A 27,192-nucleotide genomic window follows, 5' to 3' on the forward strand; every position below is an offset into this window, starting at 1 on the left:
CTAAAAGTACTGACACTTTTGTTGAATAATAAATACTAGTAGAGCGGAGACTAGATCCACTTTTTTCCACTTTACAAGGAGGGATGGGTAATACAAATACAGACAAATTGTGGTTTCAAATACGTTTAAGTACTTTTAACAATATGTGATACTAGTCCATCTATGGGTGATGATATTTGAGTTAATATAAGTACAAGTGTTTCATTTATGCACCAAAGGACAAACTGAACACCTGACAAACATGGATCAGTCCAAACTGTGCTGGTGAAGGTGCTTTGACATAAAACAATGAAGAACTCTGATATCTAACCGTCACATTTGTGTAATTAATTAGTACTGATACTCTCATAGTAGTATCGATGCCCACATGTACTAAGTCAGTATTAATATATCGATACTTCAATACGGTTCTCAGACATCAGACCATCAACAAATACAACATCCAAGGAACACATTTGTATATTTCTTGTGAATCAATGAGATATGCTTTTTGCAGCAGGTAGAAATGTAATCAAAAAAGAGTGTTGAAGAAGAGGAGATGGACATACTGAAGAGGCTGATGGTTTTGCTGCTGCAGAAGAAGGGGCGAGAAGTCATTGGTTAAAGTGCCTATGACTGTTACATTAGACTACTTATTTTACTAAACCACGTTTACATGATGTTTATTCAATTCTGAGTTAATTGTTCTGAATTAAATAGTTTCAGTCAAATATTGTCCTTCGAGTTTACGTGGAAATAATAATTCTGAATTGAGTTTTTCATGGAAATCACACTAAACTGCCTTTATTTAATTCCGCTCAGTGTCTGGGGGTCGGGAAGAGTTCTGATTGGACAGAGACACAAATGTATTTACGTCGACTGGAAGAAAACACACACACACATTTCAGCTCCAATGAGATTCATTTGGTCTTCCGATATTTTATGTTATTAGGTTCTTTTTTCAGACCTCGAGTTTTGTTTCATACCTGACAGATGGCAGATGGTGCCGTCGTCCTGCCTCCACCGGTAGGAAGACAGCGCCAAAGCCTGTTTAAATCAGCTGAACAGACATGTCACAGCAACTTCACGTGAGCACTCTGAGGAAGACGCTAGTGAGCAGTCCAAACTGTCAGGTATGAAACAGAACTCTAGGTCTGAAAAAAGAACCTAATAACTTAACATAAAACACATTTCAGCTGCTACCGGCTTTTCTATCATCTCGGTTTGTCGTTACACCATGAACACAAACATGATACAGACTTTTTCGCAGTTGTTCCGATGATAATTGTGCAGCGGCTGGAAAATTCTCTCATCCCGCTTTACGTCTGTCAGGTGAAGAGGAGAAGGGAAGAGTGTTCGGAGAAGGAGGACGAAGACAAACTGAGTCAACAGCTGCTCTACCTCAGCCCACATCCCACTCACAAATCCAAAGAGACGTGGATGAAAGTCCAAAGCCAGGACTGGTGGAGCCCGATTGTCCGGATTGCGTCAGAAGGGCGACCTAACGAGCATGCACTGAACGACTGGAATTATTTTTAAGATGTATAAACGTTTACATGATCGAGGAATAAATAAATTCAGCTTTAAAATTGGAACAAATCACCCACTTACTTTGGAATAAAGTTTAATTACGAATAATCATTTTCATTTGGAATTAAGTGTTTACATGGTCTTTTTTAACGAAATACATTTTTATTCAGAATTAAAGCTCTCATGAAGTGTTACCTAACAATCATGTTCTACACTGGGCCAAATCTCAAACAAATAAAAAGATCAAAATCAAGGTATTATCTTACCTTGATTTTGTTAAATTCAAGTTTAAAATTTCAGAATAATTTGTTTCTTCGGTGTCAATTGTGGCAAACTTTTGAACAGAATTCTCCCAATGCGATGTAATCAGTGTGGGATTCTCTAAAATAGAACTCTCTACTTCCTGCAATTTTCAACATATTTTTCAAATTTTCTTCACAAATTGCTCCTTGATTGGTGTAAAACTATAATTTATATTTACAACAGTTTTCTTCCAGCAACTTAAGTAGAAGTGAGAGAATCATAAAAAACCTGTCACTTTAAGAAGCAAAGGTACTAGGCTGTGGTCGGCTGACAGTGACAAACAGCTTCAGTATAATTAAAAGTCTTCACAATTGTAGTTTTAATAATCCAAAATTTCCTGCACACACCTCATGTAGTTGTCTCCAAAAAATAGAAGTTTTAAAGGTCAGGATCGTGTCTGGGTGTAAGTGGAGACAGACACCGACTCAGGGGAAGATTACATAAATGTCATATTATCTCATCAGCGTGACACTTGTTATTTTGTGAATATTCTGTCCTCCGAATATCAGTCGATGTGACGGAAGTAAGAGAAAAATAATGGCTCAAGGGTGCGTGAGTGGAAGAGGAAGCAGAGCTAGGTGGTTGTATCAATAAACTATTATACCCAAATGTTGAATTGAAACCAGCATTGTTAAGATCTTACATTCAAAACTAGCTAAACTTTAGTTAATAGTATTTTGTGAAAAGCTATGAAACAACCCTAAAGATTGTATTTCCCCAGGACACGCTGGAGGGAGTATGTCTCTGGGCTGGCCTGGGAACGCCTTGGGTCCCCCTGAAGGAGCTGAAGGAAAAGTTCAGGGGGAGGGAAGTCTCGGTTCCTGCTCAAGCTGCTCAAACCGGGCCCAGATAAGCAGAAGATCTTAACTGGGATCCTTAGCATCCCAGTTGAAGACTGTATTTCCTTGTTTTTTTCTTTCATTTGGGCAATGAATGGTCACAGTCAGCCAATCACAACCGGGTTATCTTTACTTTTCAACCAATCAGAGCTTAAACCAAGCGATATATTGGTGGTTTTCAGATTCTAATATGTGATGTCATATGTCATATACACATTCAGTTGAAGTCATTTTAATAATATATAATAAAAATAAAATAATAAAAAATATAATAAAAATGTAAATACAAATTTTACCTGCCATCCATGTGTATTAAATAATATTGATCTATAGAATGTTAAATTTACTCTGTATTTACTCTTGCCCTGTATATTTACTTTATATTTATTTACAAGAATTTAACTATTTACAGTGGTCCAAATGTATCTTTCACTGTCTTAATGGATCCCTCGCATCCCGGTTATTAACAACTAGCATGCTAACAGCGCACCAGCATTTCGTCCTTGTTTGTGTAGGATGAAATTAATTATGCAAACAGCACACAGCAGTCTCGTTTTGCCTTTGAGAATGTACGTGTACCGGGACAAGACACATTTTACATTTTACACATTTTAATGCATTAAAAAATGTTTGGTTGATTGGTTTTAAATGTAACTTTTCTCAGCTCTTGAGGTCAAAATAAGCATCTTATTATCAAGCGTTTTATTGTTAGAGAATCAGAAAATGTGCAGTTAGCATGCTATTTATTGCCAGCTTTACCTTGATATCAAAACTCTGCATATGAACTCAAGGCGGGGAATAATTTGGATGCTGAAAATGCATAAGGTAAGTGAGGAATAACTTTGGATCAGTGCAAACCGTTTAAAATGAACTAGCTCTGTTTTTCACATTTTAAGACGACTTTAACGGAGCGCAGGAACAATAGGAGCACTAGTTTGGAGACAGCCCATGTGAGAGTGTGTGGGCTGGAGATGCTCAGATTTTGGTTCACTTGAGGATAACAACTCCGAAGGGACAGACAGGCGCTATTTCTGGACGTGACGGTTGGCGTGAATAGTGAATAGACGAGGAACTGTAGTGCACAAAGGGAAGTAAAACGAGGTCACTTTTTGTAGGTGTCTTTGGAGTAATAGGATTAAAGGGGAAGCAGAGCGCAATTAAACTCGGGCTGAGCTGTATTGATGGAGACGGAGAGGAGCGAGTGCTGGAGTTCCACCCACACACTCACAGCTGACAGATGTAAAGCAGCAGACTGTTGATGTAGATTTTCTGTGGGAGTGAAGTGGGAGTGAGCGAAAAACGTGCAGACGCAGCACTTACACTTCTTTGTCTTTATGCGTGTATTATGTTTTGTCTTATTTTATTTTATTTTTTTTTTATGATTGTGTAGGCTTTGAGCAGATTTGGTCGCCTCATCAAAAACACGCCCCACACCCATGCTCACAGTGGGATTTTTGTACAAACACAACTTATCGTGGAATAAAATGTATCTGTTTCCCACATAAGCCGAGCTGGGTCTGTGTAGTATTTGGATGGGAGACCGAAATTTGGGTCCTTAGGCAAGACACTTCACCTACATTGTCTAGTATGAATGTTGTGTGTGTGTGGTGGTGGTCGGATGGGTCTTTTTCAAGGCAGCTGTGGCTACAATAGCATCTTACCTCCACTGAACATGGAGTATATAAACAATGCACAGAATTGTAAAGTGAGTTTGAGCATCTGGAAAAGGACGGCAGCAGTTCAGTTGGTAGAGCATTTGCCCACTGATCTGAAGGTTGGCGGTTTGATTCCAGCTCTCGACATAAACATCACAGGTTGAGCAGTCAGATCCACTGACCCACTGGTTGGCTGGTGTGATTCCAGCTCCCACAAAAAGAATGTTGTCATTGCGTCCTTGGGCAAGACACTTAACCCACCTTGCCCACAGTGTCTGCGTACACTGGTGTGTGAATGTGTGTGTGAACGGGTGAGTGGTTCCTTGTTGTAAAGTGCTTTGAGTGCCTTGAAGGTGGAAAAGCGCTATAGAAAAATGTGACCGTTTACCATTATTGTTATTCTTATAAAACATAAAATACCAAGAAGGTGCGTAAAACTAGCCTGATTCATCAGACGGTTTCACTTCATGGAAACCGTCTGACCTCGCAGCATTGGGATTCGTTCGCTCAACGGTAGGCGGGTACTTTTTTTTTATTTAACCAATCGCTGCTGTTTGGTCGTGACTTATATAATGTGCCACTAACAGGGCTAACTGATATATTAAGCTTTTCCCAAATCCTGTAGGAAGAAGGGCAACAACGTCTTTCCCCTTGATAAAATTCACCAAACATTCTCTTTGTTCCAGTTTTAAATCCTTGATCTCGGGAATCGTTTTCAACATAGAATGTATAGCTCTTCGCTGATTGGCTGGTGCCCGAACTCGCACTTCCGGGGTTCTTACAAACCGTCTTGTATATATTCCAATTCCTGACTGAGTCGCTGGAGAGAAATGAAATTAAGCAGAGGCACTAGGTGGCGCCAGCCTGGCTAGCCTAAAACTACTTAAATATTTGAAAAAGTCATCAGTATATACTATCTAATGATACCATCAGCCACAATTTGGAATGTGGATGCTTGGATTAGAATTCTGGAGAGATCTATTGACAGACCTTTTAAAAAATAAAATCAAATCATGATTATTTAAATCATAATAGGGTTAGGCAAAACAAGTGTTAAACTTCAGCCTAAACCCCTTCAGTTGATAGAATAACCTTATTGATATGCATTAACTGCATAATTAGTTTTTTTGTGTTAAATCATTATTATATGATGTACGATTATTAGGGGTGTGCAAAAATATCAAAATATCGATATATCGTATCGTTTAAAGTGATGATACAGTATCGATATCGTGGACTGCTGTATCGATACATCACCAAGAGTATTTTTTGGTATATTTTACTAAATTATTTTGTTACAGCTACAGTTTTGTTGCTTGTTTAGAGGAAGAAAACTTGTTTATGTGACACATTTGACATTTTCACTGTTTTGATGAATAAAATATTTTTGTTTCATATGAACTTTGCACAAGAAGTGGTTTAACAAAGACTTTTAGTATCACAGCCATGATTTAGCCTTTATTTTTTACTGAACCGTATGGAATCAATTTGAAATATATCGTATCGAATCAAAAGTGCACTGTATCGGGATATGTATCGTATTGTGGCATATGTATCGAGGTATGTATCGTATCGGCAACTACTTAATGATACCCAGCCCTAATAATTATGTTAATTGACCAAAGAAAATAAACTACTACTAATAATAATAATCAAATTCATGATTATTCAAACGATTATTTGCTCCAACCTTTTTCCTCTGGTGAGCTAACTTTACAAAACAAAAATGCCAGAGAGCTACGAATTTTAACAGCCAAAAGAAATTGAGACGATCATAAGAAAGAGGGCGAGCTTTGGGTACAGTCAGGTGCCTATAAAACATAAACCATTGTCAATTTATTAGTGCACAAAGTTGGGCTTCAAAATGAGACCTTTAAAATAGTAATAGGCATGTAATAACCAAAGTTTTCTTATTCAGCACAATGGTATGATTCCGAAATCCTTTGGCGAGCTACTTGAAAGGGCATGGAGAGCTACAGATGAGAGACCCCCTGGCTTAGAGAGTGGAGCTTTAGTGTGCCTAAAATAAAGAGAATGAACAGATAAAAGTGTGTAGACTGCACAGGTCTGTAGAGAAGCATCATGGTTATGGTGGACAGAACACAAACAGACGGATGCTCCAGGGGAATGGAAATTTGTGCTCAGTGATCTAAAAAGTCCACTGAAGGTGTACGGACTTTTAAGTGTAAATGTCATGCTTTATTTAGAAAGGTAAAAGTTCTGTAAAATGCTTTTGTTCCACTTGACATTTGTATTGTATATTTGAGAACAATCCAGGTTTGTATTTGATGAGGGAATATCACAACATGGCTCCATTGTTTTGCCTGATGCGTGTCCTTTAGAAACAGGCAGGAGGTGAAATGGCCCACATTGTAATTACTTCCATGCAGCGTTAAAACTGGAAAAAAAAAGTCTCTCTTTATAACAGATGTAAAAATAAATGAGCAAAGTAAGAAGACTATACTGTCATCTCGTTCATTTGCAGTCGAATTAAAGAAGAGGAGAGATTAAACCTAATTTGCATCAATTCACAAGCATACACATGAAATACTGTACACATGAACCAGACTTTAAGAGAACAGCAGAATCACTCGAGTATATCAACAGTACAAGTATGAGGAAGAGAAAATACTGTGGAAGATTACAAGCGCTGGATCGATCCGCCTTAAGCAAAGACTGGTTTAGCCACATTTCCACATTTGTCACAAGTTACAACAAGTGATTAGCACAACTTGGCACAATCAAAATGCAAAACCCAATAAAAATAATAAAAGAAGCAGTTTTTAAGATAAAGATTCAAGCAACAATTTTAAAAAGCATTTCGTCATTCGTATATGGTTATAGTTGTTGAAAATGAATGGAGGCTACTTGAGAAACTATGAGACTTGGGGAAGCTAAAAACAACATATTCTGCAAATACTTGGTGGTTCAGTTCCATCTCTGCCCGGAGCACAGTCTGTCTTGCTTCGAGTTTCTATGCACATTGGAGTTTATGTTTGTATTAACCTGTTCTACACGATCCTGGTGTTTTTATTTCGCTATTCTGTCCATAAATAAATTTCTAATCCTAATATGAAACACTAGAGATGTAAAAATAATCGAAATGTCGTGATATCGTATCGTGAAAGTTGTCACAATAATATCGTGGATATCACAATGTATCGAATTACAAGTGTCTTTGCTTAAATTAGGACTTATGGTGCAGCAATAGCTAAAAAAAGACAGAGAACTACATAGACCATGATCCTTTGCTCAATTTCAGTGCAGGCTACATGAAGAAATAACAGTTTTAAGCACTTTTAAGTCTTAGTTGTCTGGATTTTTAAGGCATTTTAAGAGGAAAAAGTAGCATATTTCAGTTTTGTTAGACTCCACAAAATATCACAATAAATATCGTACCGTGAGACGTATATCGTGAAAATATAGTACAGAGAGATTTGGAAATTGTTACATCCCTAATCATGAGCCTCCCCACCATGTCTGAGCTTTCCCATGATATCACAATAAGTATCGTACCATGAGGTTCATACCGTGACTATATCATATCGTTACACCCCTATGGAACACCGCTCCAAATTTGCTCCTATAACTGCCACCTTTCCTTATACAGTCTGTTGCACTGAACGCTTGGCTCTGTGAGCACAGCATTTATGGTTGTTAAGGGCTTCATTTGTTTATTCCTCATTGTTCATTCCAGTTGCTGAAGGCGTTTTAATGCCTGGAGATGGAAATTAGCCACAGTGGCTATAAGCTTTACATATTTACATTTTAAATGTTCATTAATATGCTGTTTCTTTACAAAGAAATAAATCAGAAAACAAGAAACACCTCATTGGAAACTGCGGTTTAAGTTAAGAAGATAAATAACGTAAAATACTAATCTACAAGAATGCATAATATGTGTCTTTTAAGGTCCTATAATATGCAAACATGATTCTTGTGAGCTTTAAGACAAGTTAGAATCATAAAAATATACCTGGAATTGTGTTTTGTTTCATTCACTACATTATTAGTCTCTTTCTTCAAACCTCAAAATGCTCTGTTCCAACTTGTCATGAAGTTTCAAGTTATCATTTTCACATTATCAGCTCTCTTTACCTTTTGTTCAGTAGAGACTGACAATTCCAGAACTGAAATCATCCAAATGATTCTAATGAAGAAGTATGGAGTTCAAAAACAATGGAGCACTTCTTGTATTACCACATGACATCACAAGGTGGAATAGAGTGTTTCCTGTTTGAGAGAAGAACTCAAAACACAACTCAAAATGAAACAAAACACAACTCCAGACATGTTTAATATAAAGAAGTGGTGTAATCTGAGCCCTTTAATCCTCCTGGCATCTGTGTTGTATGTAAATGTTGTTTTGCTGTTTGAATTCTTCTTACAGGCTTAATTATCTTCTAGACACACTGATTTCGCGGTTAGATTTCCTTTTATAATATCTCGTGCATCAGGCCAACCAACTGTGCCAGTGCATATGCTTTGTGGGACTGTAAAAAAACGCGATGCCAAGTAATAACTCTCAACAGACTTAGCTCCAATCTGCTGCAAAAACAGGAAGCAGGAAAGGACGGTCAAAACATAACTAACGCTCAAACATGCTAGTATGGAGAAATGAAAGTTAGCGTGAGGGTTGGGCACCGTTGGACGAAAGCCATGTGAACAAACGGCTGGAAAAAAAAAAAAAGGGTGGATCCTGGATTACAGACAATACAAGAATGCAGTCGGCTACCTCCAGTGACAGTCCACTGGTGAGGGTAAGAGTAAAGAAAATAAAAACACATGCATTTGTTAGGCGTGTAAGTGAGATTTAAAGGATTTATATTATACAAAATGGACTCTTGTGAGCTTTAAGTCATGTTACGTCATCAAAAATATTATTGGAGTTGTGTTTTGTTTCATTCTCACATGTTTGAGTAATCCTGTGTTAGTTTATTTTTAGTTCATTTTAATTTAATTTGTGTATTTATTTTGGGCAAATAAGAGATTTACATTCTTTATAAAATTAGTGAACAATAATAGAAATAACCACAACAAAAATCTGCCCAAAAAGGAGCGGGAAGAAGAAAACTTTCCACCCCCACTCTTTTAATTTAACATGAGCTTTCTTTTGCATTTTTCAGGCATTTTACTTTAAACTATATCCGTACTTTTCAAACTATAAGGCACACATAAAATCCTTTAATTTTCACAAAAATCGACCGTGCACTTTATAATCCAGTGCACTTTATGTATTAATTTTGGTTGTGCTGACTTACTTTATGTGGTACACGGCGCTCAAAAATCTGTCAAAATGTTTTAGTACGACTTTGGTAAGATACAAACCCACACCGCTTGATGGATTGTTTGGGCATTACTGCTACTGTAGTCAGGAGCCTCGCGGAGTAATAATCTCTGAAAAGTTTCACATGAACCATCGTGATAGAAGCACAGAACAGACTCACCAACAGCAGAACATCCTCTGTTACAGAAAGAACTCATATTCCACTGAGTCGTGTCCTTTAGTCCGACAGAAGCTGCACAAGGAGCGAGTTGTTTTTCAGCGCTTATATTTTATGCAAATTAGCAATGTGGTTTTAAGTTTCATTTCTGTAAAACGTAAACAAATGTGCGCAAAGCTGCATTAAACACATTATCAGTGTATATCTGAGTCGTCCTCATAGGAAATAAAAAACAAACTGAAAACATCCACCCACATTCATAATACACATTCACCAAGACAGGAAGGCAACGGCAGGCAAATTACGCCGCGATCTGTCAATAGATCGTGGAAGCCTGGGCTAAGGATCAGTCTCAAGTGCAAGTGTACTGTTTGTTTCATGTAATGCACCTTATAATCCAGTGCGACTTATGTATGAAAATAGAAGAGAAAATTCAACATTATTGATATTGCGTGTTATAATCTGGTGCATTTATAGTCTGAAAAATACAGTAATTTAAATTTAATTTACTGTATGTATTTATTTTGGGCAAGTTTTACATTCTTATACATTAGTGAAATCATAATAGAAATAATAAACAAAAATTTTGCCCAAAAAGGAGTTATTTAATCTTCTAATCTAACACAATGAGCTTTCTTTTGCATTTTTCAGACATTTTACATTAAACTATATCAACAACTTACAAGAGCGGACAAAGAGTCACTGTTATAGTTCGGTAATTGAACTTTCATCATATTGCAATAATACATAAAGCTTAACAACAATGGTAACAGACAACAGACACAAGTCATGTAATGTAATGTGATGGACGGCACAAATCAACAATGGCGTGGAAACAACAAGCATAATGCAGCACTACAGAAGGCAGTATTGTTCTAATATTAAGACCAACTCTCTATATACTGTGACCAGACCATACGTTTAGATAACAACTTGAATTTATGGATATTTTGGCGTTGCTTTAGACGTGCATCCAGGTTGTTCCAGAGTTTTACACCACATACAGACACACAAACTTTTACAGGTAGTTCGAACATTGGGCAATTTGAAATTTCCATATCCTCTAAAATGATGAGTTCTCTTTCTCATTTTCATTTTGAATACGCTCTGTAGATGACTTGGTAGTAAATTGTTGAATGCTCTGAAAAAAATGGCCAGTGTATAATATTTTACAAGATCAGAAATATTTAAGAGCTTGAACTGAATAAAAAGATTAAGGGTGTGTTCTAAAAATCAAACTTTATGGATAATTCGTAAAGCTCGTTTCTGTAATATAATCAGTGGATAAAGTGTACATTGGTAAGTGTTCCAAGTACTTCACAGTATTTGAAATAGGTGAGAACTAATGAACAGTAGAAAGTACGAAGGGCATTTTGATCGAGGTAATATTTCACTTTGTTTACTATAGCACGACTTTTGGAAATTGTTGTTTTTATATGTCAAATGTGGGCTTTCCGTAATAATTTACTGTCTATTATAACTCCCAGGGATTTATTTTCATTTACATTTTCTATTTGGACACCTTCATAAATCATAAATGGTAACTCTGTGTTAATCTTGTGAGTCGCAAACATCATGACCTTGGTCTTATTCAAGCTTAACGACAATTTATTCATATCCATCCACTTTTTTATTTAGTTTAGCTCCTCATTTAGAGTACATTATTAGTCATTAGTGATGTTTTCAAGTTAACAGTGACCTCTTACCTTTAATTCAGTAGAGATTCCGAGAATGAAATGATCCAAACGATTCTAGTGAAGGTGTACGGAGTTGAAAAACACTGTCAAGCACTTCCTGTATTACAACATAACATCACGAGATGGAACGGAGCATTTTCTGTTTCAAAGAAGAACTAAGCCTAAATCTGCATGTGTGAATGAAACAAAACACATCTCCAGGTCTGTTTTTGATGAGGAAACATTATAACGTCGATGAGAAAACAGCGTAATATGGGCCTTTTAACTGAACAATGACATTTATTACGAAACGCAACATGTCTTTGTGTATGCAAGTGTACAGCTTTGTCTAGACGGTTTGTACCACTGAATAGAACTGAATAAGAATACATTAATAACATGGTGTAGAGTCTGTTGTATATTTCACAGTATCAATTCCCTTAAGCTCGAGCAAGTCCCAGACAGCATACCACCATGTCCCTTTATCCAAACACCGATTTCTACTGTGTAAGTCTGGGCCAAAAAAATGGAAAAAAGTCACGTTTCCGTCTATTCATTCTATCTCTATTGATTTCTGCTGTCAATAGAAGCTGTGGATAATGATTAACGCACAGCGGAAGAACACAAAGGCTGAGTAGGCAAGTGGAAAACAAGGTTAAAGTACATGCGATAGTTGATAGAGTACTCCAAAGTGAGTAGGGGTGGGACGAGACGAGACGCACCACGAGATTAGGTCCATGAGAACGAGACAAGATGAGATTTTGACATAATTTGTAATAAATACGTAGTGCAATCCATATATTATACTTTGATTTATTTTGTGTAATTTAGCGATTGTTGTACTTCTACGTTTTGGAACTACAACTGCATCTCAAACCGCATAACTCATCGGCTATTAACTCTTTTTTTAAGTCCAAGTCAAAGGTCAATTCACAAGGTCGTTTTTCTCATGTGTGTGCGATCTCGGGGCAATTTTGTCTCGTGAGATCTTGTCCCGTCCCGAGAAGTGAGTGTAAGATTTAGATTTTAAATTTCGTAAACGTGATATGCTCAATCGAACATGTTCAAATCAAATATAGTTTTTACTGATGAAACATTTTAAGCTGATTTTCTTAAAGGTGCACTGTGTAACTTTTCTGGTAGAGGGCCTGCCGGTTGCTTGTCTCCATGGAGATGTTATTGCTTTACTAAGTATGACCATAAACTTTTCAATCTCCATAGAATGTGTGTAAAATCCCTCAGTCGTCCAGGTAGAATCAAGGGCAGAAGAAATTTTATTTGTCAAAAAGTTTATTTGGTCGAAGTTTATTTGGTTTCGACCAAAAAAAATGTTGTCCAGTTGACAAATTGAATTTCTCCTTTTGCCACCAATCTTCATAGAAACAAACAGGAGACACTGCTAGGCCAATTTACAGGTGAGATCTGTGAAGAGGGGATCTCCACTCACAGTACGAATGCATGTTTTTAAAGTTTTTTGGAGCAATAAAAACTCCCATAAATGAAAAAAAAAAAAAAATGCAGCTTATATAAATTTAATGCCATATTGCGGAACTTGACTGAGGAAGCAATAGCATCTCCATGATAGCGGACCCACAATCTGAGAAACTACACAATTCACATTTAATTACAAAGTCAGTGTTTTGGTTCATTAAATTACAAGTGGTTTTATAACTGAAAAATACCTAGAAAAACAGGAATTCTGACTGAGAGCGCGCTTGCCTCTCCACAGATCTGACCTGTAACTTGATCTGGTTTGGTCTCCGTGAAGATGGAAAGATTTAATACTGTAAAATATTCCAGACAAAGTAATAACTTCTCCATGGAGAAAAGCACCTGACAGACCCTCCACCAGAAAAGTTACACAATGCACCTTTAAGACACTGACAACCCAGGTTCAGTAAAACAGCTACATCCAGTTCCTTTAGGCCTGTTTTTTTCGTTCTCTTTTCTTTAGGTGCGTCGTTGAACATGTGCAGCAGATATAACGCTGAGTATGAATGTACTTGTACTTGATATGACTGATAAAAACAAAAGACATTTACTTTGTTAAACGTAAACTCAAACCATCAGAAAAATGCCTTCCTTGTGCACAAACTGTCTCTGCATTTTGGAATATTCTGCTGAGGAATATTCACCGCTACTTCCTATAATTTTGTACTTTTCGTTTCAACTTTTTTCCGCAAACTGATGTAAAAGTATGATCGGTATTTACCACAGCTACCAACAGCGACTGTAGCTCAAGGTCTGTCGCCGTGCACTTAGGCAAAACACTTCACATGAAAGTGGTGTGTGAGAGTAAGCGGCGATGGTACAGAGTGGCGCTTTGAGGGGCTTCGACAAGTCTGTAAAGTGCATGAAAAGTGTAAGGACTTATTATTATAAAATGGTGAAAACTTGTCATATGCACTTTAAGTTTACAGAAAAACACACGAAAATTATCAGACTTTCAGAGCCGACTTGAACTGTCAACATGAGCTGTGAATAATAATTAACCGGCGGCACCAGCAGAACACACACAGGCTGAGCACGCGTTTGTAAAGCCAGGTGAGGTCGCGGCGGGGTCAGGCTCACGTGGGCGCACACCTGACAGCTGCTTAGCTCCAGATACACGGGGGCTATTTGAGGCCTTTAATCTGAACCTGTGATCTCTGCTCTGCACCTGCACTTTGGTCTAAACTGGAACTACACGTCACAGCCAAACGTGATGTAAGAGGGGAGCTAATCTGGAAGAAAGGAAGATGGACTAAAGACGAGGGAGAGGAGGAGGGAGAGGAGAGGGAGCAGGGGCGTGGGTTTGCATGGGGACGCTGGGGACATGTCACAACCAATATTTGGGGAAGACAAAATAGTCCCTACCAATATTTGCCATTTCATTTTAATAAAAGTATAAATTTATTCTGATATTTTTCCAAACTCAATGTCAGTTTCAATGTTGACAAAAGCACGCGTTGCATGCTGGGAATTATTTTGGTCGGCGGCAATAAACACTAATTCAACATGACGGACGGAGCGAGAAAGCACGTATTGGGTATTGATCCCGGTTATTTATCCACTCTAACGGCAGAGGACCCAAGACCATTTGACCAGAAATTGGTCATAAGCATCGATGGAGCCAAATCACCCTTTTCAACCTCTACAAAAGGTGGACCAAACCAAATTTCTGGTCAGAATCGCCAACTACCTGGACCAAATATTCACTTCGGCGATATCCACAATGACTTGGTGGAAACTCCTGGGCCATTCACAGCAGAAAAGATGAAAACCTCCAAGAGTCTCGATGTGTTGTTGAACTTGTTGGAGTCCACGGTTTGTTAGGATCTTCTACGTTTGCTCTGCGAATGTTTGAAAGACATTTTAATTCACCGTTAGCGGTTCTTTTCACTCGAATATGAAAAAGACATTTCCTTCTTCGTGCTTCTATTTGTGCATCCGAAATGCAGCAGGAATTTACCAATCGACGCGAATTACACTGACAATCGTGTTTCTTGCCTCCGACCAAAATATTTCCCAGCATGCAACGCCTTTTAATAACAATGACGTCAGCTGAAACTCGCCTATAGCATTAACTGAACACGTTTAGTTCACATTTTGTTTATTAGACGTTCTGAGATGTATTCAGTGATATGACAACAGTGTTACCCATGCTGCTATTTCATTGGCTGCAACAGAGTGATGTCATTAGTTTATTTATTTATTTAATGAGACAGGGACAGCGCACAATTTACATGAACCTTAACAGGAGAGATGCACTGTACCAGGTTGTAGCACCAGTGCTCATTTCCACCTGTCGTAACTGGGCAGGTTCACTGATTGATTGTATTTAATTGACCCTAACTATGAACCGTACTATGTTATTAGGTTCTTTTTTTCAGACCTAGAGTTTTGTTTCATACCTGACAGTTTCGACTGCTCTCTAGTGGTCTTCCTCAGAGTGGTCACGTGATGTTGCTGTGATGTGTCTGCTCAGCTGATTTAAACAGGTTTTGGTGCTGTCTTTCTACCGGTGGTCCCATGTGTGTGAGAGTAAAAAAAAAACCTCGTCCCGGTTTATAGTCCTGTAGGTATGTTTCCATATTTCGATCGCCTCTTTAATCCAGCGATGATGGTTTGCTTTCTTTTTGTCCCAATGATGTTTGCTCCATCCTAGTCTATAATGTGGTTCTCTCTTTTACAATGGTCAGAAATGGCCGATTTGAGTTGTTCCTGTTCTGCTTTGTGTTTTTTTGCTTGTGTGCACACCTTCGCTGCAGCACTTGAAACTGTCAGGTATGAAACAAAACTGTAGGTCTGAAAAAAGAACTAATAACATAAAATGAAGACCAAATGAATCTCATGGGATTATCAACTGTACTTCCTGGAGACCTGTGTAGCACGTTTTGGGTTGGACATGTTAGTGGTGTCCGGAGTCTCAACTGGGGAAGCGGCAGGACAGGGCCAGCACCTGAATACAGCGGCTTGAGCAGGCGTGAGTGAAGACGCTGCACCAAACTTTGAACAACTTTTCAAAAGGAACTTACTTGGCTTCATGTTCAATTAAACTTGTCTTATAATGAGTATAATGAAAAAGAACGACTATCACCACAAGTGCATCTCCCAAACAGAGCCCTACTCGTGAGCTGTGAGCAGCCCGACTCTACAGACAATATGCCATGGAAAAATGTACGGACATGACCTCACATATATCTCATCACCAACAAGCAAAGAGAAATCTGCTACAAACTTCTACATCGCTGTTATCCGCTAAACAATCATCTTAGAAGGACAATGGACACAAACTGTACATTTTGCAAACTGAAAAATGAAACCACCTCTAATTTATTCAATTCACAAGATCTCAATAAATTTATTCTGAGAGCAAGAATTTTATAGGCTAATGTTATTTGTTATCTGCAATGTTTTTTCTGTTTGAGAAGAGTCCAAAATGTTCTTAAAATCATGGAGAGATCAATTTTACGCCCTTGGGAGGGAGTAGGGCTGGGTATCATTAAGAAGTTGCCCATATGATATAACAATATATACCTCGATACAATAGGTTTTTCGATACAGTGCATGTTTGATTCAATACGATTCGATATGATGTACTGTATTTCAAATCCATTCAATATGGTTCAGTGAAAAACAAAAACTAAATCATGGCTGTGATACTAAAAGTCTTTATTAAACCATAAAGTCTGTGCAAAGTGAACAAGAAAAACACCCATCTTACTCAAAACTGTGAAAATGTCAACACAATTGTAGCTCTTACACAAAATAATTGAGTAAAATATGCTTAGAAATACTTGTGGCGATATATATCGATACAGCAGCCCACGATATCAATACTGTATCATCAAATGAAAACTATATGACATATTGATATTTCAATATTTTTGCAAACCCTTGGAAGGACAGAAGAAAAGAGAGGAGAGAGGGAGAGGAGGGGGTATTTGGTAAGCGGTGATGTTTTTGTAACATCCAATCAATGCACTGGACTCAGACCTAAATGTCAGGTCCTGCGGTTAAGTCGAGAGTTGAGACTCTATTTTGGTGAAGAAATGGAGCATGAAGGTCACAGCAACTTTCTCCAAATATAGCGAGATGTATTATGTTTAAACAATCAGCAGCCAAAAAGATTATCTGAATTTGGTTCTCAAGACCCAATCAGAAAGTGGAATGAAGCTCACATAATTCTTTTATTTGGGTTGCCATTTTCAGAGCTGAAATCCAGTTGGAAATGTTGGAAGTATTTATAGCCTGTGGGCCCATGCAGCTGCAGATAAAGTAGATACAATATGAAAACCTACACTTTTCAACACAGACTGCCCGCAAAGTTAGAATTTTTATCACAATGCCAAAATTCCTGCAATATTTCTGAGTTCACAAATTCACAACAATCCATTTTGACACACCACTAGAATCTACTGAACCAATCACGTCGCAGCACTTTCGTCTGTGCAGAAGCCAAAGGCCAAGCGCGCAAACCAACCAAAACAAACAGACATACTTCAGCCTATTATAGTGAAAAACAGACTATTTTTGATTATGAAAAAATGTGCAGAGGGACGTGCTTTTGTGTATTTGTAGACCAGGAAAGATGCTTTTCTTTCAACTGGATTTAACTAAAGTTTATCAGCCTGTTTTTGTGACATTTCGATCAGATTCAGATATTAGTCATGACGTTCTGCGTTTTCCAGATTGCTTTCAGTGAGTCCCAGATTGAATAATGTGTAGCACTCAAATGACACACATCAATCTAGTGAGGTCAGGGTGAAAGGACCTGCTCAAAAATGACAATATTTTGCAGCGTACTGACCCTCACAGATGGGTCAAACTTAAATGAAACTTAAGGCACTGACAGTCCAGGTTCAGCTGTGATTTTACATTTTATATCAGTAAAAGTACCTTTAAATTAGGAGTGAGTAAAGGTTTGAATTGATTGGCTTTCTTTCGTGGTTAAATTAAACCTTTAAGGCACAAAAACACGAAGTTAAGTAATGAATTCCACGTCTTTGATGCATTATAAACAAATAAACAAACCTAATTATTACATTTTAATGGATTTGAGACCAGAAGCTATTGTTCTGAACTCGAGACACGCCCGAGCACTTTCACTTTATTAAACACACCGATGCACAAACCACACGTCAATGCAAATTAAAGGTGCAGTGTGTAAGGGTCCGTCAAATGCTTTTAAAAATGTTTTTATGGAGATTATATAGCTATTGTTTTGTCTGGAATGATTCACAGTATGGTAATAAACCTTTCTATCATCATGGAGACTTAAAGGATAGTTCAGGTTTTTTGACATGAATCTGTATGTCATCCCCGTGAGCAGTGTCGTGCATCCACACTGACTTACCCCCAAAAGCGTCCGGTGAGCCCAGATACTGGCTGTTTTCGGTGCTAATGAAAGTAGTCCGGCAAGTTGGCTGGGGACTGTTAAATAAAGCGTGTTTCTTCTCAAAACAATATGTGTTCAAAAGAGTGATACATTTGCATCACAAACCCATCACCCTCAAAAAAGTCAGACCTCATAATCGATTGGCACTATTTTCTCTCCGTTCGTATCACTGCGCGCTGCCGGACTACTTTCGTCAGCACCGAAAACGGCCAGTATCTCGGCTCACCGGACGCTTTCAGGGGTAAGTCAGTGTGGACGCACGACACTGCTCACGGGGATGACATACAGATTCATGTCAAAAATCCTGAACTATCCCTTTAACCAGACTAAGGTACAGGTCAGATCTGTGGAGAGGCAACCCTGTTCTCATTCAGAATGCTTGTTTTTAGGTATTTTTGAGCTATAAAACCACCTGTAATTGAATAAATGTAAGGTAGAGCTGTTAAAACATTCCAGATGAAGCAGGTGACAGACCCCCAACCGTAAAGTCACACAGTGCACCTTTAACAGAAAATGTCCCAAGAAAATGGCCAAGGAACCAGACAGAGATGTTCTAAAATAACAGATGAGAAATTGGAGAACTTAACACCTGCTAACCCGAAGTAAACAGTGTCCCTGCTGGAGAGAAGCCGTTTCATTTCAGACCAGCACAGTGACTTTTGTCCCTAACTGCTTGAGCGTGTGCGTGTGCATTTTAATCAGGAGTATACATGAGGTCGTCTGGACTCGAGGCCAGCTGCAAGTGAATGAGGTTAGACCAGTGCTTAGCCAAAAACCAGACTGGACGTTTTAAAAATAGTCTCCAAAATATCACAACCGGAGCTGCTTCACTTTCGCATTTGAGCTGTTTTAAATCAAGCACGACATGATCATTAAACGTGCTCTAACTTTTCTGATGCAGATGTGTCACCTGCTCGTTTTCGCGGAAATGTGATTGCTTTAACTGGAATGTCTCACAGTATGTTGCGTTTACTCATCTACACGTTTGTACAATTCACTAATAGCTTGAAAAACACTTCCTAAAGGCGTCACTTGCTTGTCTCCCTGGAGATTTGTATAATTATGGCGTTAAAATTTATCTATCTCCATGGAAACAAGGACGTGACACCCCTACACGCAAGAAGAGGTGACCCCACTCGGTTTTTCAAGGTATTTTAATGTGCGTAATTCAGTGTACGACAAAATACTTTTAAAGGATCCATATTACGCTATTTTCTGAGTTATGTTATAATGTCGTTTCCTCGTCACATTCACACACTCTTCATATTCAGGCTGAGTTCTTCCCTCTAACAGGAAACACTCTGTTCCATTTTGTGATCTCATGTGGTAATACAGGAAGTGCTCCATTGTGTTTTAAACTCCATACACCTTCACAGGAATCGTTTGGATGATTTCAGACATGGAATTGCCCATTTCTACTTGACAAAAGATAAAAATGAGCTGTTAACTTGAAAAATACCACTTCATGACATCACAAGGAGGAACAGAGCAGGCGTGTAGTGAGCGTGGTACGTGGGGGTTACGCCGTACACCCACTTGTCCCAATGTGAGATATTAAAAAAATAACAAATATAAAATAGCTACAACTCAAATGTCAAACCGGAGCTACTGGCAATGGTGAAAACAAACTGCACAGGCTCATGATATCTGCAGTACTGTCCTATAATGATCTGAGACATGAGGGACCAGGACTGAACCAGGACTGAACCAGGACTGAACCAGGACTAAACCAGGACTGAACCAGGACTGAACCAGGACTGAACCAGGACTAAACCAGGACTAAAACAGGACTGAACCAGGACTAAACCAGGTCTAAACCAAGTCTAAACCAGGCCTAAACCAGGAATAAACCAGGCCTGAACCAGGACTAAACCAGTACTAAACAAGGACTAAACCAGGACTAAACCAGAACTAATCTTGGACTTGAGAGCGAGAGAGAGAACCCCAAGCAGAGCAGGGTGTTAGCAAAGTGCAATCAGGCAACAGCTGCCCTGTGAGGGTATGGAGCTCTGCATCGGCCCTTTCACCGGCGGTCACCTGACACTCAGTCCTGGTTCAGTCCTGGTTTAGACCTGGTTCAGTCCTGGTTCAATCCTGGTTTAGTTCTGGTTTAGTCCTGGTTCAGTCCTAGTTTAGTCCTGGTTTATGTGTTGTAGTCAGTGATTTCTGTTCTGTAGGTGATTATGAACAGTGTTAATGTTAATAACATGATTCCGCATCATTTTGAGTAAAAAAAATACATCACAAAGTACTGATTTTTACTGAGCTGACGCCACAAATAATCTATATGACACCTGTGTGTATTTCGTCATGTCAAGTTGAGTATATGGCTTTTGGGGTGGAGGTGGATGGGAGGTGGGGGTTCAGTGGGCAGGATTCATCACATCAATTGAAGTCACAAATCGCATATCCCCACTTAAAAAATCCCCTCTACATCACTGGAACAGAGCATTTTGAGCTTTGAAGATGTAAACAGACTAATAATAAAAGTTAGTCAAACGTGTGAATGAAACAAAATACAACTCCAGGCATTTTTTTGATGATGCAAGAACAGTCTAACGTGGCATAAAGCTCACAAGACTCAATTTTGTGTAAGATAGCACCTTTAATGCCATATTGCTGTACTTTCCAGACTTAGCAATAACATCTCCATAGACAATTTTTTGAGAATTATTCCAAAACTTTTCACCAACTCCAGCCTTTACTTCTGGAGTGCTGACAGCATTCATGTTTACTGGCAATGGACGCTGAGCCAAGCTGAAAAATACCCCGGGGCTTTTCTAAAGAGACGTGTAACAGAGCAAACCTGAGCTACTGCGTTTAAGTATTCAGTCAGAAGCCCGTACTCACTATAGCCACTTTCCAAACTGTCAATCAGTCATACACATACACATGCAGAAGAATCACGAGTCTGGGCTAATTTTTCTCGCTTGGGTCTATCACTTCTTTCGATCTTGAAGCTTTTATCGTTAAACTTGTTCTTGGGTAAAATCGATGCGTTATCTTTGCCCCCGTGTAAAACCAGCTTAGCATTTCATCGATCGCAGACAGTGAAATATTAGACTTTGAAATACAGTTTGAAGAAAGGAAAACAGAAGGAGCCTTGGAGATAAGTGAAAGTTAACGGAAAGAAGCAAAGTGAAGTGATGAGGTGTGTGAACGTGTGTGTGGGTGTGTGTAACTTAACTACTCCTAACAGACTTGTGATATAGACTAAGTTCAACTAAGATCAAAAACTGAATGGATTTAATTGAATTATAATCAGTTTTTTTAGCAACAGTAAGTAAACACTAACTAGTTTTGGTGAAGCCTTTATAATAGTTTTTATTGTCACTATAATGTTTTGGTTTTAGCAGTCAGCAAATGTAACAAATGACAAAGTTTGTAACGTTTTAGGCAAAAAATAGACCTTAATGTGAGTGGGATTGCATCTCAAATGTTGTTCCTTTAGGCTATGTTCAGACTGCAGGCCTTAATGCGCAATGCTTGGATTTTTTTGCGAGGTCGTTCACATTTACAATTAAATGTGACTTGTATGTGATCTCCAGTGTGAACTTTAAATGCCCCAAAAGTGTCCCGCATGCACATTAGAAGACAGGATGACATCACACACAGCGAGCATGCTCAGTGTTTATGGAAGTCCCCTAAACATGGACGCGAGCAATGAGCACCTGGAGATTTTAAAGTTGCTGTCGTACCGGAGCCAGAACATGTACAACTTATTTGTTTTAAGGATGAGATTGAGAAGAAGAAGGACGAGGTTTCTGACCCTGGTGTTTTGTGGGGCAGTGGCAGCAACGTCCGTAGAAAGGAACATGTGGGTGCAGAGTCGGAGACAAGAGTGGTGGGATTGCCATGTGCTTCACTGCTTCACTCACAAGGAGTTCATACAAATTTTTTGTATGACTAGAAGAGCGTTTGTGTACATTTGTGACGTGCAGATGGGATGAATGCGACCTGGCCGTTCAGACTGAAGTCGCATGTCAAAAGATCGGATATGTATCGGTTTTAGGAGCACATATCCAAGTGGTCTGGGTCGCATTTGAAAAAATCTGATCTGTGTCGTTCAGAGTGTTATTAAAAGATCAGATACAGGTCACATAGGGGAGAAAAAAAATCGGATTTGAGTCATTTCAGGCTGCAGTGTGAACGTAGCCTAGTTACTATCTTCCACAGTATGGCATAAAACATATTTATCTAAATGGAGAATGTTCCAAAGTATGGTTTTAACTTTCTATTTCCATGGAATCATGCAGGTGACATGCCACATCTAGAAAGTTATCCTGCAACCTTCAACCCTTAACACTGCATGCATTGTATTTTGTGTTTTGCTGACTACATTAACTAAAGATGCCTTAACAGAATTTTACAAGATAACAAAGCGTAAAGACCCTATAATAGTGTTTTTTAAGCAATTACTACTATCAACTGGACATAAATATTTCTTCTTTTCATGCTGTGTGTCAGGGACAGGTTACTGCAACTGTATAGAACATGGATCAACTTCTCTCAGATCAATCAACACCAGAACAAAAATCAGGTCAGAAAGTCCCGTAACTAAGGATGGGACCAGACACAATAGGCTCTATTCACACTTACATTACAAACCAAGAAGATGGTTGGAAAGATGCGATTACAACTTCCGATGTAGTTACCGAGAGTGGACTCGCCTAACATGGATCTACTGTAACCAACTGTGATCAAACCCATTGAAGTAAATGTGATCAGCGGTAAAATGCAGTTTGGAATCATCTTGAATTTGGTGCCTCATCTCTTCTAATCACATCATGTACCCAGAGGGCTCAGAGTTGTGCGTCAGTGGAAATGATGAAAACTGAGATATGGTTGGAATCGTTGATTAGCCGAACATAACGGAATTCTGCAATGACATGGGGATGAAGAAAACTGGGCCTGGGAAGTTTCCAAATGCCTTCCTGGTTTGTGACGTAAGTGTGAATAGAGCCGTTTTCCACAAGACGAGAAGAGACACAAGATTAGGTCCATGAGAAATAAAAGATGAGATTTTAACAGAATTCCTAATACATAAATTCTGTTACCAATTTTGGCCTCACATTATTTGATATAAGATTGTTGTTTGCTTTTTAGAACTGTAAGAATTGTAACTCACCAACACGTGACCCTTTATGTCTAATAAACTGTTATATATTTGTCTTGTGGTAATTTTGTCTTGCGAGATGTTGTACCATTCCTACCCCTAACTAAATGTTGTGTTATTTCACCGTGAAAAACTCAACACAGGGTTAGTTTGGGATTCTATTGCAGCACAATCAGGGCGGGCGGGGACTACACCATCTATCTACTCTGACATCTATATCCACCCACCTGCAGCAGTCCCCCGAGAGAGAGAACGGCGAAAGAGGCTCTGCTTTTTCGGACAAGGGCGTAGGGCACCCGTCCAAATCCGCGTCTTCATCCATGTAGCACATCGGAGCGCTGACGTTGCCCGATGCTGCTTTCGGTACTTCCAGCTGCTTCGGTTTCTGAACTTTCCGGTCTTCCTCGAACACGTCGTCGTCCCCGGAGACGTCGTCGTGGACTAAGCTGGGTTCGTTGCTTTCGAGGAGAGTGCTGGACGATTTGGCGATGTGGAGATGAGACGTGTAGCTTCCGAGTTCAGAACACTGGAGACTCGCCGAGGTACAGGATCGTGAAAAGGGAAGGAATCGGCGAAGGAAGTTGGAGGAGTTTGAGGAAAGATTAGGGTGAAGGGTGGGCGTTGGGTTTTGGGCGACGGGTAAAGCGCTAGGCTGAGGTACAGCGAGCATGTATTTGTAATTGTTAGTGAGAGACGGGACTAAGAAGGATGCGTTTGGATTTCCAGTCGGTAGTTTTCCGTTTTGGACTTTTTCGCTGGCTGGTGATGGGTCGGATTTAGCTTCAAGTTGTCCGTCGGAGTAGGTTCGGTCGATGAAGTTCAGTCCTCGGCAAAGGCTGTCCACGCGTTGTCCGACATCGTTCAGAGACATGGAAAACCGAAGGGAGCTCTGAGGTCGGATGTTCACGGCGGATGGTCGGAGTAAGGAAAGCCAGTCGTGGTGTTTTGATGCTTTATTGTTCGGAATGTCTACGCACATGGTCGCGGTAGATCCTGGTTCGTGAGATTTTCCGTTTACGAGAACTACAGCTGTCTGCTTGGGGACATCCTGGCTATCCTCACTGCTAATGTTTGTGTATTGTTATGTTTATGTGGGAAGACACAAGGATGGAAAAGGAAAATTGAGGATCATTTGTAGGAAAGTGGAAGGAAAGAACAAAAAGAGAGATGAAAAAGAAATGACGTCATGCAGTTGAAAATATGATTACACATTTTGGGTTTGAAAGTGCATATGACAGGTTAGACTACTCACACAACAACAAATTATTTAAAGGTGCATTGTGTAACTTTTCTGGCGGGAGGGTCAGTCATGAAGACCAAACCAGGCCAAGTTACAGGTCAGATCTGTGGAGAGGCGACCCCGCTCACAGTCAGAATGTCTATTTTTCTAGGTACTTTTTGAGCTATAAAACCAAACGGAATTGAATAAATATAAAGTAGAGCTGTTTAATGTCATACTGTGGAACATTCCAGGCAGAGCAATGACATATGGATGCCCCACCGGAAAAGTAATACAATGCACTTTTAAGATATTTGAGATTTTTTTTCCCCTCCCAGACATTTTTTAGGTTTCAAATTTCACATCCTGGTTGGAAATCAATACATCACACTAGGGAATTCTATAACCTTTACCTCGTAACCATGTCATACACTGGTCCAAAACCCTCTAATGTACACAGGGATTATTATTTGACAAATAAAAAAATTAAAAAACACCTTTAATTTTGTTGAAATCAGTTTAAAGTATCAGAAAAAAAATGTGTTTCTTGTGTGTAAATTGGGCTGAACTTTTGGATATATTTCTCCCCAGTGTGGGACTTCTTGTTTTTTTTGTAAACCTATAATTTATATTTACAACAGCTTTTATAGGACCAGATTAAATACAAATTGGAGAACTAACAAAACCTGCCATACGCACTTTAAACCTGCATTGTATAACTTTTCTGGTATAGGGCCTGTCAAATGTTTTTTTTTTTTTTTTTTTTTGTCGTATTGTTAATGTCATACTGTGGAACATTCCAGGCAGATCAATGATGTATCCATAGAAACATGCAGGTGATGAACCCCCAACCAAAAAGTTACACAGTGCACCTTTACATTATTTAAGATTTTACAAAAAAGTGATGTGAAAAGTGTTTTTTTCCTTCCAGACATTTTTTAGGTTTCATATTTTCTATACCTACCAACTATGTCATACACAGGGATTATTATTTGACAAATCAAACATTAAGAAAACTTTAAATTGGTTTAAAGTATTTGAAAAATTTAGCTGAACTTTTGGATATAATTCTCCCCAGTGTGGGACAGTCTAAAATAGAATTCCTGTAATGTACAACATATTTTTAAAACTTTCTTGAGAGATTGCTTCCTGGTTAGTGTAAACCTATAATTTATATTTACAACAGCTTTTATAGGACAAGATTAAATAGAAATTGGAGAACTATCAAAACCTGCCATACACAATTTAAAGGTTGCATTGTGTACCTTTTCTGGTAGAGGGCCCATCAAATTTTTTTTCTCATACTTTTAATGTTATATTGTGGAAGATTCCAGGCAGAGCAATGATGTATCCATAGAAACATGCAGGTGATGAACCCCCAACCAAAACGTTACACAGTGCACCTTTAAGTTATTTAAGATTTTACAAAAAAGTGATGTGAAAAGTGTTTTTTTCCTCCCAGACATTTTTTAGGTTTCAAATTTTCTAAACCTACCAACTATGTCATACACAGGGATTATTATTTGACAAATCAAACACTAAGAAAACTTTATTTTGTTGAAATCTGTTAAAATATCTGAAAAAATGTGTTTCTTGCACTGATCTTTTGGATATAATTGTAAATTGCACTGAACTTTTGGATATAATTGTAAATTGCACTGAACTTTTGGATATAATTCTCCCCAGTACGGGACTGTCTAAAATAGAATTCTTGTAATTTACAACATATTTTTAAACTTTTCTTCTCAAATTGTTTCTTTAGTGTAAAACTATAATTTATATTTACAACATCTTTTATACAACCAGATAAAATAGAAATTAGAGAATCATCAAAACCTGCCACATGCACTTTAAAGGTGCATTGTGTAACTTTTCTGGTAGAGGGCCATAGAATGTATCCATAGAAACAAGTACGTGATAGAACCTCCACCAGAAAAGTTACACAGTGCACATTTAAGGGACTTTTTTGTACAGAAACACAGGGGAATTCTGAAGCTCAAACTACCTAAACATTCCATCCATTCCACTATTTTACAGCAAAAGGCTGAAGGCGACAGCAGCTCTGCCACCTTGACTACAACACACCATAAAACAACTGAAGACATGACCAACACACTTCTTCTCACGCTCGAGATAGAAAAACTTAAACTGCCTATATTACGCTATTTTCTCATCTATGTTAGAATGTTGTTTCCTCACCACAAACAGACCTGGAGTTGTGTTTTGTTTCATTCACACATGTTTAACACACAAACCCTGCAGATTTAGGTTCTTCTCTCAAACTGAATACATTCTGTTCCACCTTGTGATGTCATGTTGTAATACAAGAAGTGCTCCACTGTGTTTTGAAACTCCATACACCTTCACTAATAATAAATAATAATGCATCAGTGTTTTATAAAGCGCTTTTTGGACACTCAAAGACGCTTTACACAGCATTATTCATTCACTCCAGACCCGGTGGTGGGGAGGTACTATTGTATCCCTGGGGCAGACTGATGGAAGCGAGGCTGCCAATCTGTGCCATTGCCCCCTCCGAACCACCACCATC

General features: G+C 38.7%; 1 protein-coding gene across 3 annotated transcripts in view; it reads right to left on the reverse strand.

Annotated features, from left to right (window-relative positions):
* Positions 1-27,192, reverse strand: part of marchf8 (membrane-associated ring finger (C3HC4) 8) — a 435,761-nt gene that overhangs the window by 34,400 nt on the left and 374,169 nt on the right. Inside the window, exon 5 of one of the 3 annotated variants that reach the window (XM_020929310.2) lies at positions 23,650-24,486. The exons of the other annotated variants lie outside the window; for them this stretch is intronic. Within the exon in view, the coding sequence (XP_020784969.2) occupies positions 23,650-24,486 (837 nt within the window). The remainder of the gene's footprint in view (positions 1-23,649; positions 24,487-27,192) is intronic. 3 annotated transcript variants of the gene reach the window in all.

This window comes from Boleophthalmus pectinirostris, unplaced genomic scaffold (assembly GCF_026225935.1).
Source record: "Boleophthalmus pectinirostris isolate CB_2022bp ecotype Guang Dong unplaced genomic scaffold, ASM2622593v1 HiC_scaffold_5, whole genome shotgun sequence".
Classification (NCBI taxonomy): Eukaryota; Metazoa; Chordata; class Actinopteri; order Gobiiformes; family Gobiidae; genus Boleophthalmus; species Boleophthalmus pectinirostris.